The sequence below is a fragment of the Manduca sexta genome, chromosome 25 (genome assembly GCF_014839805.1).
Source record: "Manduca sexta isolate Smith_Timp_Sample1 chromosome 25, JHU_Msex_v1.0, whole genome shotgun sequence".
NCBI lineage: Eukaryota > Metazoa > Arthropoda > Insecta > Lepidoptera > Sphingidae > Manduca > Manduca sexta.
Genome location: NC_051139.1, coordinates 17,046,105 through 17,060,914, shown reverse-complemented (window position 1 = coordinate 17,060,914; position 14,810 = coordinate 17,046,105). Strand labels below are relative to the sequence as shown.

The window sequence follows — 14,810 nt, the reverse complement described above, 5'->3', positions numbered from 1 at the left end:
ATGAGGATCACTGTTCAGTAACAGGTCCACGTGATCTTAGCCTTTTTTCCACGTGATCTTTGCCGCAAAAAAAAATACTAAAATGATACAGTTTTACTACGACGTTTAGGTGGCAATCAAAATAGAATGAGTATACTCATATTTATGTTTAAAAAGCAAAATAACAACTTTTAATACATAGTTAGTTATAATGAAATCTCATTAATAATCAATAAAAGTGTCCACATTGTTCAGATGGTTTAAAATGTACTTTTTTTGTCTTACAAAATGAAATGATGCTCAAAAGTTTCAATTCTTAAATAATTAATAAAATATTTTCTCTTTTACAAAGTTGCCGCAGATCTTAACAATTGTCCCTGGATTGAGATATTATTAGTAATATTTTCTCCTACCGTAACAATTTGTCACATGAGTCGTACGTGAGACTCCTTTAGGTACATATGTACCTATGAACGTCTTTTTCTTCTGACTATTTTGAAGCTTCTAAGTTAATTTGGATTTTTGCCAGAGCATGAAAACTTCGCCTCGTTACCCCATCACTCTTACTTATGCACTCAAAATTTCTCTGGAAATAATAAATGGTGGCCACATACCACCAGGTTTCCCCATCGCATGCACACATTCACTCTCCCATTGCTGCAAAAAACGAAATACTCTTCATAAAACCTGCTGGAAGTAAGTACACAATTTCTTAATGAAATAAATTCAATTAAAATCTCTTCTCAAACGCAAGGAGAGGACTGTCGCTGCATTCAACGTAAATTAGCCGCAGTTCTGGAAACAATTACGACGTCTCAGACCTTATCCGACAGAATAAATACGAGATTAAAGTTTAAACGAGCAAAAAATGGGGAAGTTGAGATAACTGACTGAAGCTGATGGTAAATAGAGTGTGCGACTAATGGATGCTTTACATGACATACTATGGAAGAGAAGGATCAAACACGGATTAAATATTCTGCATTGTTTCTACTGTTTATGAATAGGCAATTGACTGTCTTGTCCAAACTGTATCACAAAATTGGACGCGATCTGGATAAAACCAATTATTAATTATATTATTTTTATGGCTAACGATTATGCCGATTTTACTTAATGTTGTTTTGATTGCTAAATCAATATATACATAAAAAAATATATATATATTGTTTGCAAAGTTTAAAATTTTCTTTTTGTCGCGTATAGCAGTTTACAATTTATGACCAATTAAAAATGTGATTTAAAAAGCTCTTAACCGTTGTATCTTAACTAAACGCCCCATCAACCCTACGATCTTCGATAAGTGTAGTACAATGGTATCTCAGCATCACAGTAACAATCCATAGCGGGCGTGAGAGAGCGTGTCTAGCACTCGCCTTGCATTTAGAATTCATTGAAAAACTCCAGTCTGAAAGTTATCTGATGGTAAACGGTGACGGCCGAGAAGCTTCCGACTCGCAGACAGTCGCGGCCGCAAGTTTCAGAAGTTTCACTTTAGAAATGACATTCTGTTGGGGAAAATGTTACTTTAATTTAGTTATTTAAATTGTTCGCGAGTTAAATGAAGATATCTATGTTGGAGCTTCTTTTGTCTATTGTTTGATGTTAAGTTTCTGAAGGATGTTTTATGACCAGTTGTCAGCTGGTTCTTGTTAAGTTTCATGGTTTGTTATAGAACATTGTGCATGAGTGTGGTGGTACTCGTTTATACGTGGGGTAGCATTGTATAAATTTCGAAGATGTGTGATCTTTGCCCACCCGCACTTTGCCAGCGTAGTGGACGAAGGTCTAAAACCCTCTTCGTCAAGGAAGCCCAAACCCAAAAATGCGACAGTATATAATACAGGGCTGATAATATTTTGTAGCATTGTATGTTCCCGTAGTATGATGAAAGAAATGTCATTATCGAAATTTTGAGATAAATTTCAGAATTCTCAAGACACTCACAGTTCATAATATAATAATGCATGCAGGCAATCGCCATTTGAAATCCACGGTGAAGTCAATTAGGTATAACTGCATATAATATTACTTCAGATAAAACATTTTCGCTTTTATCTAAAGCAAAATAAACTGAGCTTCCAAGTAAATTTGTTAAAACACTTGTGTGGATGAGTGTACTACACAAAAAAGTCTGAACGGTGTCGGTCCGCTCTATAAATGCGTAAGTGCACTTGATCGCGCTTGTCTCCTAATTTCAAAGTCATGAGTCGTTTTACTGGACCCCTCCCCTCTCAGCCCCCTCAGGCGCCCCCGCAGGACTGTAATGATCTTCGCACTTCTACTTTTTGTAATAGAATAGACCCTTGAGATTTCAATCAAATAAAGTAATCCAATCCAATTTTAGATATTAGTTTTTGATTGGTCTTGATTAAATTTACTTATTCATTAGTGATTTATAAAAAAGTAACAGAGACTTTTTAGAAGATTTACTGTTAGCTAAATCTGTTTGTGAATGAGTATTCAGAATATGAATGTATTCCAAAATGAAATCCAGTTCTTTAAAGTAAGAAGTCTTCTATGTTTTTCATATAGTCTTTGAACTTGTCGGTTATTACTAGGCAATCGAAATGCTCGTTTGATCACTAAGCTACCTTAAATTAAATATTATAAATTTGGTTACTAATATAAATGGCAGTGTTTAGCCATATTGATTTTATTAACTCACTACTTGGAAACTTGGGAACTTCGGGAACTTACTTATAATGTTCTCGGACACTAATTGGAAACTTATTGTAAATATTTGTCAGCAGAAGGGCGGTACATCATCGGTGGAAGTCGTAATGACATTCTAGTGGTGCGCGACGCCCGCCCTGATGACGCCAGCTCGTACTCGTGCGAGGCGCAGCACGCGCTCACTGGAGACAAGAGACGCAGCCCGCCAGCCATGCTCGCTGTTTCACGTTAGTACAACATAACGCATAACAGTTACAGATAAATAAGCTAAAATTTTCCAATTTTAAACATAGAAGCACGGTGTTTAGGTTCTTTCATGCTTCTTATTATTATTCTGGGTGTTATTATGAAGTCAAATACAGTTTATAAATGTCCACACTCTAAAGAACTTATTATATTGTAAATGACTAATCCGTATATTAAAAAATATATCCATTTTTAGATGCAACTGGCAGCATGGCGCCTCGCATGCTGACGGTGTCTGAAGATGAAATGGTGCTGCAAGGCGGAGATATACGGCTCGTCTGCTGCGCTCTTGGAAGCCCTCCACCCACTTACAGGTAAAATGTTTCAATGTAATTCCTACTTTAACAGGAAGTTCATACATGTGTTATTTTTTTGGATCATCATTACATAATAACACGAAATGATAGCTTAGGATGTATAGTACTGAGTTTTATTTACTTAAAATTATGGAGGGCGTTGTATCTCTTCAAGGATGGTTGTAATACTTGTCCTCAATCGACGAGCAACTAGCTTTTATTCAAAATTAATAAAACTGTTTATTTCAGTTGGTTCCGCCACTCCAACGGCCGGTTGAGTCCAGTTTCCAACAGCATTCGTATATCAGTCTCCGATCAGGTGCTGATAATCCGCCGAGCTCAGATTTCTGACGCGGGAGTGTGGACGTGCAGAGCTCACAACCAGTATGGAGAGCAGAGGAAGGATGCCAGGCTGAGAGTCAGGGCCAGGCTGGTGGTCAGCATACACCCTCAATTGCAGGTATGCCTTTAGTTTTTTTAAGAGGATTGCCAGTTAACGAAAAGATGTTCTAAAACCTCACTGAAGAACGTCGGGGAAATATTTATAAGAATCAGCGTTTCAAACATGCCGATGAGTAAGCATATATTTTGGGACTATTATTATATTTTTCATAAATCGCGTAATAAATTTCTTGAGTTTGAGCTGTGAATCGTAATTAGTGACCGGTTTTTAAGCTTTCAACTATTTGTGAAGAATTATTTTTTAGAAATGAGCTACGCCATATTTGTACATAATGTTGCGATGTGCTTGTAACCCATTACCAGGCAATAAAGTAGACACTGTAAATCATAGCTACCACTTTGGAATAGCCTACCGCATGTGTTCATGTCTCTTATGCGACATTCTATCACATTTCTAATTACTGCAGCAAATAGATTCAAAGGCGTTACTTCTTACGCTATGCAGTTGCTTTTGTAACTTGCAACTTGTCGCAACATTTACAGGTGAAACTTGTCGAGGTTCATACTTTACGTGTCTTTGAGTTGGTTCTATTCCGCGCCGAGTCGGCGCCCGCAGCGGTTTTAGTTCAACAGCTACTGTTCGTTTGCGAAATCTGCCACAAAGTGCTCAGAACTGGAGCACTGGGTCACTGCTTAGCAATCCCAGGTAATAGGACTAAGTTGAAAACAATTGAAGCTTCGTTGACTGACTGAATAAAGTTAGCAAAACATCAAGTTTTTTTTAGTTGGAAGTAGTTGGATTTCAAGTTAGGATAAGTTATAAAGGTTTAGAACATTCACGGTATTTATTAAACCTATTTACTTATTTATAAGCACTGCCACGTTGCGCATATAAATAAGTTTTATTCTGAGATATTTACATGACATAGCAATCTGACTACTGAACTCAACAAAATTGACAGACTGCCAATAGTTACGCATCACCTAACATTCTACCAAGAAACTCTTCTAAAACAATTCGCAAAATCTTATTAAACCGCACGTAAAATTATTGACAGCTGCGTGAAACGTAACAATGTAATGGTGAAAATTGTTAAATAAGTATTCAGGGCACAGAGGCAGTCGGGGCGACGGGACACATGCCCATCCGAATCATTCGCGCGCCGAATATAGACTAGATTGTCAGCGGCTGGGGTGATAGCGGACAGCGACAGCCGTTTGATGGCCGGAAGAGCTGAACGCAATGACCGAGGAGCAAGGCTTATCTAGTTTGAAATTATTCGGTCAAGCATAGACTACAAGACTTACGTGTTGTACGCTTTGGGAACGGAATGATCCAAGCTTTCTATGTCATAAGCCACCACCTGTGGTAACATGCGATTTACTTTATAATTTTTTAATGAAAACAGATTCTCGCGCGGAGATAACCGCGAGCAAAAAGAAGTAACAAGTTTCCTTTTGGACATGTTTCATGAAGAAAATTATGTATTACAATGAGACGCGGCCTTACTCAAAGCGGAGACACTACTTTCTAACAAATTTCATAAGTTTATATTCAAAGTACAGCGCAGCAGACAAGACATCTCGCCTGACTTTTGCGTGACTTGTCGTGGCATGTAAGACAGGATGCGGTCATACTAGGAGCGATTAGACAATTGTGGGAAAATTATTTAGTAATTATTGTAAAATGCCTTCATAGCCTATTAAAAGCTGACTGACAAAAAGGGTTTCATGATTTTGATTGTTTGAAACTAAGATTAGGGTACGAACCGTTATTATTTACATGTATTCATGATTGATTATTTGAAGAGAGGCTTGTTCGGATTATTTGAAATCTCGCACATTATTTAAACATAATAATATGATGTCACTTGTTGTCGGCTTTCCTTGAGACTGTTAACATGTGCAGTAAAGCCAGTTTGCCAAACAAAGAAATAGTAGTTCCCTGTACATTTAGTTCGTGCTGTCGACAAATATGTTTTGCAAATTACTCGTCGCAATAACTGCAGTGGCAATTGAACTTTTGTTAGTGTTCAGTGAGATACACCGAGACCCCACGCAGACTGACCACGAAAAGCAATTTCCCGGATTGAGTAAATATGACGAATTATATGTATAAATAGTTAATGACTAGCTGATGGACCGCCTGATGGTAAATACTATGTCTGCCCATAAAGAGTATAGTCAGAAACAAAACATTACTCAGTAATTGACTGTGCTCGTCACAATTAGACTCTGTTTAATATCCTTAGGAAGTTCAATAATACTTGGACATTTCTTCACTACAGAAATAAACAAGATGGTGGCATTGTTCCCAACATACACTTGAGTATAAAAAAACACAAGAAATCCAAACAATCTTCGCATTATGTACTACTACACATATGTATATCAAGAATGCATTACCAAAAAAAGCCAATTTCCCTTCGCCCGATCTGGGATTCAAATCCAGGACCTTAGAACTAGTACATCCCCCTCCATCAATAGATTATTAAACTCTTAAAGTTTTGAAAAGCGTCGTAAATTAAACAATTGCCCTAACTATTGGAATTCGATAAGCAAGTGACGGTGGCGGGACGCGCCGGTGGACTCATGAATAATTCACTGGAAGTATCGCGTTTAACGGCTGATGGAGGCGCACCACGCACGGCCCGTGTCAAACCAGATTACTTTACTGGGAATTTAGGAGCGGCAACTTGGAATCCGTAAGATGCCGCGCAGACTGTGTCATCTTTGATTAGTAAAGCAATTTACTTAAAGCAAGGGGTAGAGGCAGATCACTAGCCTGATGGTCAGATGGCCTCGCGCGGTATGCCGGCAAGCATGCAAGTAAGTGGCTAAGACTCGCACAAGACAAAGAAGAGTGGCATGGCAAAGAAAAGATCTATATCAGTGGGTGGATTAATTAATTTTGTTCAAGTGACTTTCTATTTCACCTACATGCCTGAGAATCTTATAAAGAATTTATAAAGTATATTGAGTTTACTACACTACAGTCGTGTTCCTCTAAGAGAACGTCGCGTATTTTGAACTAAAGACTGTCAACTTGATTCATATTGATAAGATTTCTATTTTCTTATGTTACTGCATTTATGTTGATGAAATACATGTCATGGCAAAGAGTAAGTGCTGTCCCTGCCTACACCTTCGGGGTAAAGCCATGATGTGTTTTTTTTTTGTTTTTTAAAATATATTATAATTATGTCTTAAGTTGGCGAATGCAAATTAAGTAGTTCTTTTCAATTCAAAGTTCTTTAAAGTTCAAAGACAGCGTTTATAGAATGGTGCAGACTACCAGACGAGCTTTCTCCTGTTTTTGTCATTCAGCTATATGGAGAATTAAAATAACCACTGTAACGCGAACGTAAGTTACGTACATCTAAACCCGGCTTATAGCACTGTCCGAACCGAGCGTATGCACTATGCCTCGTTCCCGTACCGTCCCCTCCGTCACCGCACTCCCCGCCGCTAGCGTCCGGCGACAACACTCGAGAACGGGACACGCGCGCGCGCCTATGTCGTATGGATAATTTAATTGTAATTGCCCGTTTTATGTTGATTTGTACGTATAATATATGGTTGTGTTCCGAACCCCGTGTTCTAATTGACACCCCAACACCCGACACGAAGCATTCCAGCATTACAGTGACGCCCAACTTGCGGGCACAACCATTTTGTAAATTCGGGCGAGTCCATTTTTCGACTTCAAGTTTTCGTCGTCAAGCGAGCCCCGGCAACGGATATTATGCCGCCTAAACGACACGGGAAACAGGACGACTCCCCAGCAGTTGACACAGATGATGAGCAGCAAAGTAATGAACCGGTAATGACAATTACTGAGAGTATGCTGCAAGCGCTTGTCGCCGGCATCACGCGCAGTCAAGCAGAAGCGAATCGGCAGCTTATGCAGGAGCTCTTCTCGAACAGTGACCAGTTTCAGACACCGAGTACACCGACCCCTCCGCCGGACTCACACGCCGCGAACGGAAATTTCGCGAAGTGCACGGCGCGCTTCGACGGGTCGACGAAAAACGCGGATGTTCTTGAAGCATTCATAGACGCGATTGTGGTTTATAAAGAATGCACTAACGTGAGTAATGAACATGCGGTCAAGGGTCTGCCGATACTGCTGACGGGCGAGGCCGCTATATGGTGGCAAGGAGTTAAGGCGTCCGTATCATCGTGGGAGGATGCCCTGCGACGACTTCGAGGATCGTTCGGTGTGCCGCGACCCGCGCATAAAATTTTTAGAGACATTTTCGCGAGTGAGCAACAAAACGAACGTGCCGACGCGTTTATATCAAAAGTGCGTGGCAAAACTGCCATACGAAGTGCCACAACAAATGTGTGTAGATATAGTGTATGGACTGTTAAGTAGGTAAATACGCAAAAGAGTGTCACGCGACGACGTGAACGGGCTCGAGCAGCTTGTCGCTAAGGCCAGGTTAGTCGAAGAATCGCTGCCGGAGGTAAGTGCTTATCCTTCCAATTCCAACGTCCAGGAATCCTTGCCATGTACCCCAGACCTTCCTACAACCTCGCATGGCATTGGTTCGAATAGTGTTGTAAGCCGAAGTGTCGGTCCCGCGCACGTGAGTGTTAACCCTTCAAAGGTCACGGGTACCTTAATTAACCCTCCAGTAACCGTTGCCGGTAATATGGGCACCGATTTTAGTAAATGTAACGATTACAAACGCTCGCGACCTAGGTGTAGTTATTGTAAATTGTTTGGACACACCGTCGACGAGTGTCGGAAAATTAAGTATAGCCGTTCAGACGTAAAAACACAGTTGCACTGCTACGGGTGTGGTCAACTGGGCGTAGTACGTTCAAAGTGCCCTAAGTGTAAAAATGTGCAAAGTGGTAATAATTCGGAATTCCAGAGTGTACACGTAAACGAGTTGAAAGACGCGCAACCTTTAGTCCCGGTTCTCATTGCCGGCCGCCAAGGAATCGCGATGTTAGATACGGGAGCCACGCATTCGATCGCAGGTCCTATGTTGCATCGAATCTTTGTTAATGCAAGTGTCGAATTCAAGCGCATATTACTTACGTTTAGCCTTGCCGACGGTTCACAACAAATTCGTACCGTGCACGAATATAACACTATTGTTACCTTGATGGGCCGCGACGTACCTACAACTTTTGTAGTGCTCCTCGAGGCGGAGACGCGTACCCTATTGGGAAGAGATTTTATAAGGAAGGCCAAGATTCTGTTGGATTTACCACAGAATAAGTGGAGTTTTAGTGATTGCACACGACGTCGATATCCATTTGCTGCCCATCACGAATTACCCGCTTGCGATGAACCGACGTTGATGAAGATGGATGTGTCGAAACTTATGTTGAGAGAAGATGAGGGTACCAGCCTAACCGAGGATCAGAGGACCCGATTAAACGAGCTTCTTATAAACAGAGCCGATAGATTTGCGAAACAAGGGTCTCCGACGGACTACGCTTTGCACCGCATAAAAGTCGACACGCGGCAAGAACCGATCGCCTCACCCCTGACCGGATGGCACCAAGCAAGAGAGAGCTCTTAGAACGAGAGTTGCAGAAACTTTTGGATGGCGATATTATAGAGGAGTGCGAATCCCCGTGGGCCGCAAATGTCGTACTGGTGACGAAGAAAGATGGTGGAGTTCGACTATGCGTCGACTTTAGAAAATTAAACGCCGTGACGGAACCCGACCGTTACCCGCTTCCGCGAATAGAAGACGTGTTACACGCGGCTAAAAACACGAGCTATATGACTACGTGTGACCTGCGCTCTGGCTATTATCAAATAGCCGTGGAACCCGAAGACCGAGATAAGACGGCCTTTGTGACCCCATTGGGCACATTCAGGTTTAAGCGCATGCCGATGGGTCTGCGCAATTCAGGATCAACCTTCCAAAGGCTTATGGATCGATTCAAAGCCAGTAAGGAATTGTCCAACACGTGTCTTCTGACTTATTTAGATGACGTGATCATCCTTTCCGAGTCCTTCCCGCAGCACATCCAGGATCTGAATGCGGTATTCGATAGGCTCAAGACTTTTAACCTTCGGATAAATCGAGAGAAGAGTTGTTTCGCTCGTGAATTAGTTAAATTCCTAGGCCACGTGATTGTCCCGGGAGGAATTAAAGCCGACCCGGACAAAACGGCCGCAATCTCGACTATGCCGCCGCCCAAAAACGTCAAGCAACTAAAGACGTTTTTACAGACGTCAAGTTGGTTCCGTCGATTCATCCCCAATTACGCTGAAGTGGCCAGACCCATGACAAACCTTCTCAAAAAGGACAGTAAGTGGACATGGTTGCCTATACAGCAAGAAGCCTTTGACCACATTAAGCAACTTCTTGTCTCCGCCCCGATCCTCCGTCAAGCCGACGAATCTAAGCCATTCACCCTGAGGACAGACAGTAGCGGATACTGCCTCGGAGCTGTGCTTATGCAAGGAGAGGGCACCGACGAGCGACCCGTGGAATATGCGAGTCGTCTATTAAATAGCGCCGAAAAAAACTATAACACCACGGAGAGAGAGGCGTTAGCTGTTGTTTGGGCCGTGACAAAATTTCGCGGATACATCGAAGGTTCGGAAGTATTGATAAAGAGTGACCACCAACCATTGCGTTGGCTTATGACCGTCAAGTCACCGAGCGGTCGCTTGGCAAGATGGGCCCTGACGTTACAGGCTTACAATCTACGAATAGAGTATACTCCTGGTAAGGCGAATGCCATAGCCGACACTCTTTCACGGCCACCTTGCGACGATGAAGCTGATTGTGACATCCGCTATGCCGAAGTGGATTTGCCGTCCAGGGATCCCAAGGAGGTTCGGGAGAACCAGGTTAAAGACCTCGAAGTGCGTGAGATCATCGAAGATCTTGAATCCACCCACGATCCATTTAGGGGGAGGGTATGGTCCGACCGGGGATTTATTATATCCGACCGCATATTATACCGTTACGCTTCTGACGATAGCGACGAGGATACGGCGTGTTTAGTAGTACCAGAACACGAGCGTGCCAAAATATTAGCCGAATACCATGACGCTCCTACAGCTGGACATTTTGGAGTCGAACGAACACTGGCTAGGATAAGGGCTAAGTACTATTGGCCTGGAATGAGGCAAAGTATCGCCACGCATATCAAGAAGTGCGTCGAATGCCAGAGGTACAAGGCCGATAATCGGAAACCGGCTGGGCTGCTGCAAACTCCAGCTCCTAACCGACGCTTTGAGGTTGTCGCTGTTGACCTCTTCGGACCATTACCAGCGACGCCTAACGGGAAGAAATGGATCCTTATTGTAGAAGACACATGCTCGCGATGGATAGAGTTATTCGCGTTGGAGAAGGCGACGAGTACAGAGTGCGCCAAGGTTCTTGTAGAGGAAGTGTTTCTACGATACGGAGTACCTAGGCGAGTCATAAGCGACAATGGGGTACAATTCATTAGCGAGACTATGCAGCAAGTATGTCATTCGTTTGGCATAAGTCAGTCTCTTACACCTAAGTATCACCCACAAGCTAACCCGGTAGAGAGAAAAAACCGTGACTTGAAACCGCAACTCGCCATTTTAGTTGGCAAGGATCATCGGAATTGGGACGTACATCTCTCCGCAATACGCTTTGCCATGAACTCGGCTGTGACATGTAGTACGGGTCACTCACCAGGATTCCTCACTTTTGGACGTGAGATGCGCGCACCTGCTGACGTTATCACCGACATGCGCCACATCGTCGAAAACGACAACGCTGTGACCAGCCTCACGCCTTACCTACGCCACTTATCAACGGTGTTGTACGAAGCGAGGGAGGTCCACGAAAAAGCACAAGCGAGCCAGAAGCGTCATGCGGATGAAGGCCGACGCCCCGCACCTGAGTACGCCCCAGGGGATTATGTTTTACTCAAGACTCAAGGGAGCAACGACGCGTTACGTGGGCAGACTCCGAAGTTCATACCCCGGCGAGACGGACCTTATCGCGTTAAGAATATAGCGAGTCCGACAACCTACGTGTTAGAGCGGATAAGCAGTGGTGAAGTGTTAGGTAGGTACCACGTATCCCAGTTGACCCCATACGTAGGTGACATTCAGCCGCCGGTGAACGAGAAACGGAAGCGCGGTAGGCCGAGAAAATACTGACCTTGGAGCGAGGGCGCTTTTCCAGGTCAGAGGGGGAGGTTGTAACGCGAACGTAAGTTACGTACACTAAACCCGGCTTATAGCACTGTCCGAACCGAGCGTATGCACTATGCCTCGTTCCCGTACCGTCCCCTCCGTCACCGCACTCCCCGCCGCTAGCGTCCGGCGACAACACTCGAGAACGGGACACGCGCGCGCGCCTATGTCGTATGGATAATCTAATTGTAATAGCCCGTTTTATATTGATTTGTACGTATAATATATGGTTGTGTTCCGAACCCCGTGTTCTAATTGACACCCCAACACCCGACACGAAGCATTCCAGCATTACACCACTAAATAAAAAATTCAAAATTACTTTTGAGTTAAGAACTTTAAAAGATAATAGCATTTATAACTTCGGCAAACTCGAAACGGAACAATTGACCCAAATCACGAAATTAACAAACAATATTGTGAGATTTAATTAAACCAAACGACTTCACAACTCTTGACTTGATTGTCTTGCAAATTTTAAATTAGTTGCGCGATTCTCATCTCTTGATGGATATTTTGTATTCCAACTGGATTTATTGAAAAACTTTGTACACGTCTGTGGGTATTATTGTTAGTAGTTCGAAGTTTCGTAAGAATAGTTTGGTGTCCAGGCTACTGGAATGATGTCTTAAAACATTTGATATAGTGCTATTAGAGATACCGCGTTTAGTAACTTATTTATTCTTTGTTTTATCCTCGTTGGGGTAAGTGAATAACTATCGCTGGTAGAATATCATTGTATCAGAGTTTCATAATCATAGTTTATTGTTTTATGTCCCACTTCTTAATGGTGTTTTTTTTTTGGAAATTCATCATAGTTAATCCGGGCGGACTCTTTTTAACTTCTGGACTTTTCAAAGCCTTTTTAAACTTCATGGTCACGAGGCGGCTGGATGTATTGGTCTCCCCAAAGTTAGTGCTATAACAACTATCTTATTTTTTTTCCCTGCACCTAATTATAATAGCTAGAGTCTGGATATGAAAAAAATATATATAAATTACCGTCTCATTGCTTAGAAACTCGCTATTCTAGGTATGTCTTTAATTCAGATTTTTCTTAATATGAAAGCTAGATAACATTCCCGCTGTATATAACCAGTATTTATATACTAAAATAGTTGAATAGCAACTTAATTAATTTTATATCTTAAAATTTTATGAATGTCATTGTCTCCTAATCATGCTACTCGTAATGTTCATGTTATTCCCATGTATTAACTCAGTTTCGTCCACCAGGTGGCCAACTCAGGCAGCTCAGTGACCTTCAACTGTTCGGTGGAAGGAGGAGACGCGAGGGTTCGATGGCTTCATGACGGAGTGCCTGTAGGCGGCGGGGAACGAGTGCTGAGGGTGCATGGAGTGGTCAGGGCACACAGAGGCATGTACCAGTGCTTTGCGGAACGGGACCTGGACAGCGCGCAGGCTGCTGCTGAGCTAAGGTTGGGAGGTAAGTACATTAAGACACAGACCTAAAGAGGTCTCCTGACACGAAGCGCCACTAATTTAAATTTTCGACCTTTTTTAAATGTGTTCAATACCTACAGCGTCAAGTATGCTTTATGATCTATAAATCCGTTTTTAATCCCGACACAAAGTGACAATGCTAGCAAGAGTGACGAGCGCAGTGCATTAACGTGTTGCGCTTTGCATTTCAAAGTTCTGGAAGGAGTGATGCCTAGTACATTCAGAACAAAATTTTCAACTCATGTATAAAGTAGGATATAATATTTGTAAATACGAAAGATCATTAATTAAATGAATGCGAGCTCATTTATATTTGCTCCACGTTATATCCGGTGCTGCATTGTAGAGAGTGCAGCGTGGTGTCACGTGACCGCGGGGGCCGCGCCGCGCACGCCGGGGCATCGTACATAATTCTGTCACTTTGGATACTAATGGTCGCTTTAATGTCTGCTAATGTGCATTTGGAATGCCATTCTGTTTACAGATGCGGTTTAATTATTTTACCTGAGTTTGAGAAAAGAGGTTAATGTTTTTACGCAATTGTATAACTAAGCGAGTTTGTAAATGTGTTGAAAAATAACTTCATTCGTGTTAGTGATATTTACGACATGAATTAAAATTTATATATGAAATTAGAAAAGGAAGCTGTCTGAGTAAAAGAATGTCGCGAGAGCGGAAATATTTAATACATTTTTTGCGGCTTAGCGAAGGAGTAAGACTAAGTACATTACCTGATGGCAAGTTTTCTCTGCCAACCATAATACCAGACTAATGGACACGTTGGCAGATTTTGAAGCAAATGAAAAAGAAGAGGGAAGAGGATGACATACTCTCTAACTGTCTGTACCTGCGGCGGCGTCGTGTGACGGGTCGGCCACTTCCCTACAATATGGTTGAGGAGGCTGATGGCTGGCAGATGCGTCATACTCGTGAACGGGTGCCGCTTGTGTTGAGTGTTCTACCCATTTCGCTTGCTATTACTTATTGCTAGGGGTATTATAAGTATTATATTTCATGATTCCTGAGAGGATTGTGCTCTCGTATGGAAATTTCTTTTATTACCTATTTTACGAGCATATAAATTAACTGCTCTAAACAGCAATAAAAAGAAAAACAATTGTGTTTTATTTCTCTTTTCTGTGTATCATGTACTGTAGTTTATACCTTGAATTGATTTTGAAAAGAGCAACACCAGAGATTCTTGCCCATTCTTCTCTAGTGAGAACTGTTTTCCGAAATGATCGTAGAGTTAATATTGACGGAATCTAAATAATGCATAACATTTTACAGGTTTAAATAAATTATTTCATTTTGAATGAGGGAAGCGAGTAGCGTGTTTGGGCTTTCGGAAATATCGCTTGCCATATACATAAATAACGCAATAGCAAGCACGAGTCTTATTCTCTACGACAATGTACACAAGTACAACAACCGTGTTATGTTATCTTCATAAAATTTGGTATACTTTATGTCAATTTAAATTGCCATAAACGTGGTGAGGTGCGTTACTTTCTTGTTATGAACTGTAAAAAAAACATGTGACATAGAGAATTAGAGTTAAAGAACTAGCATGTTGATTTTCT

At 42.0% G+C, this 14,810-nt stretch overlaps 1 protein-coding gene across 1 annotated transcript in view; it reads left to right on the top strand.

Moving 5' to 3' along the window:
* Positions 1-14,810, top strand: part of LOC115450184 (Down syndrome cell adhesion molecule-like protein Dscam2) — a 92,431-nt gene that overhangs the window by 57,925 nt on the left and 19,696 nt on the right. Inside the window, exons 4-7 of the mRNA XM_037442898.1 lie at positions 2,733-2,882; positions 3,098-3,215; positions 3,447-3,657; positions 13,000-13,210. Coding sequence (XP_037298795.1) covers positions 2,733-2,882; positions 3,098-3,215; positions 3,447-3,657; positions 13,000-13,210 — 690 coding nt within the window. The remainder of the gene's footprint in view (positions 1-2,732; positions 2,883-3,097; positions 3,216-3,446; positions 3,658-12,999; positions 13,211-14,810) is intronic.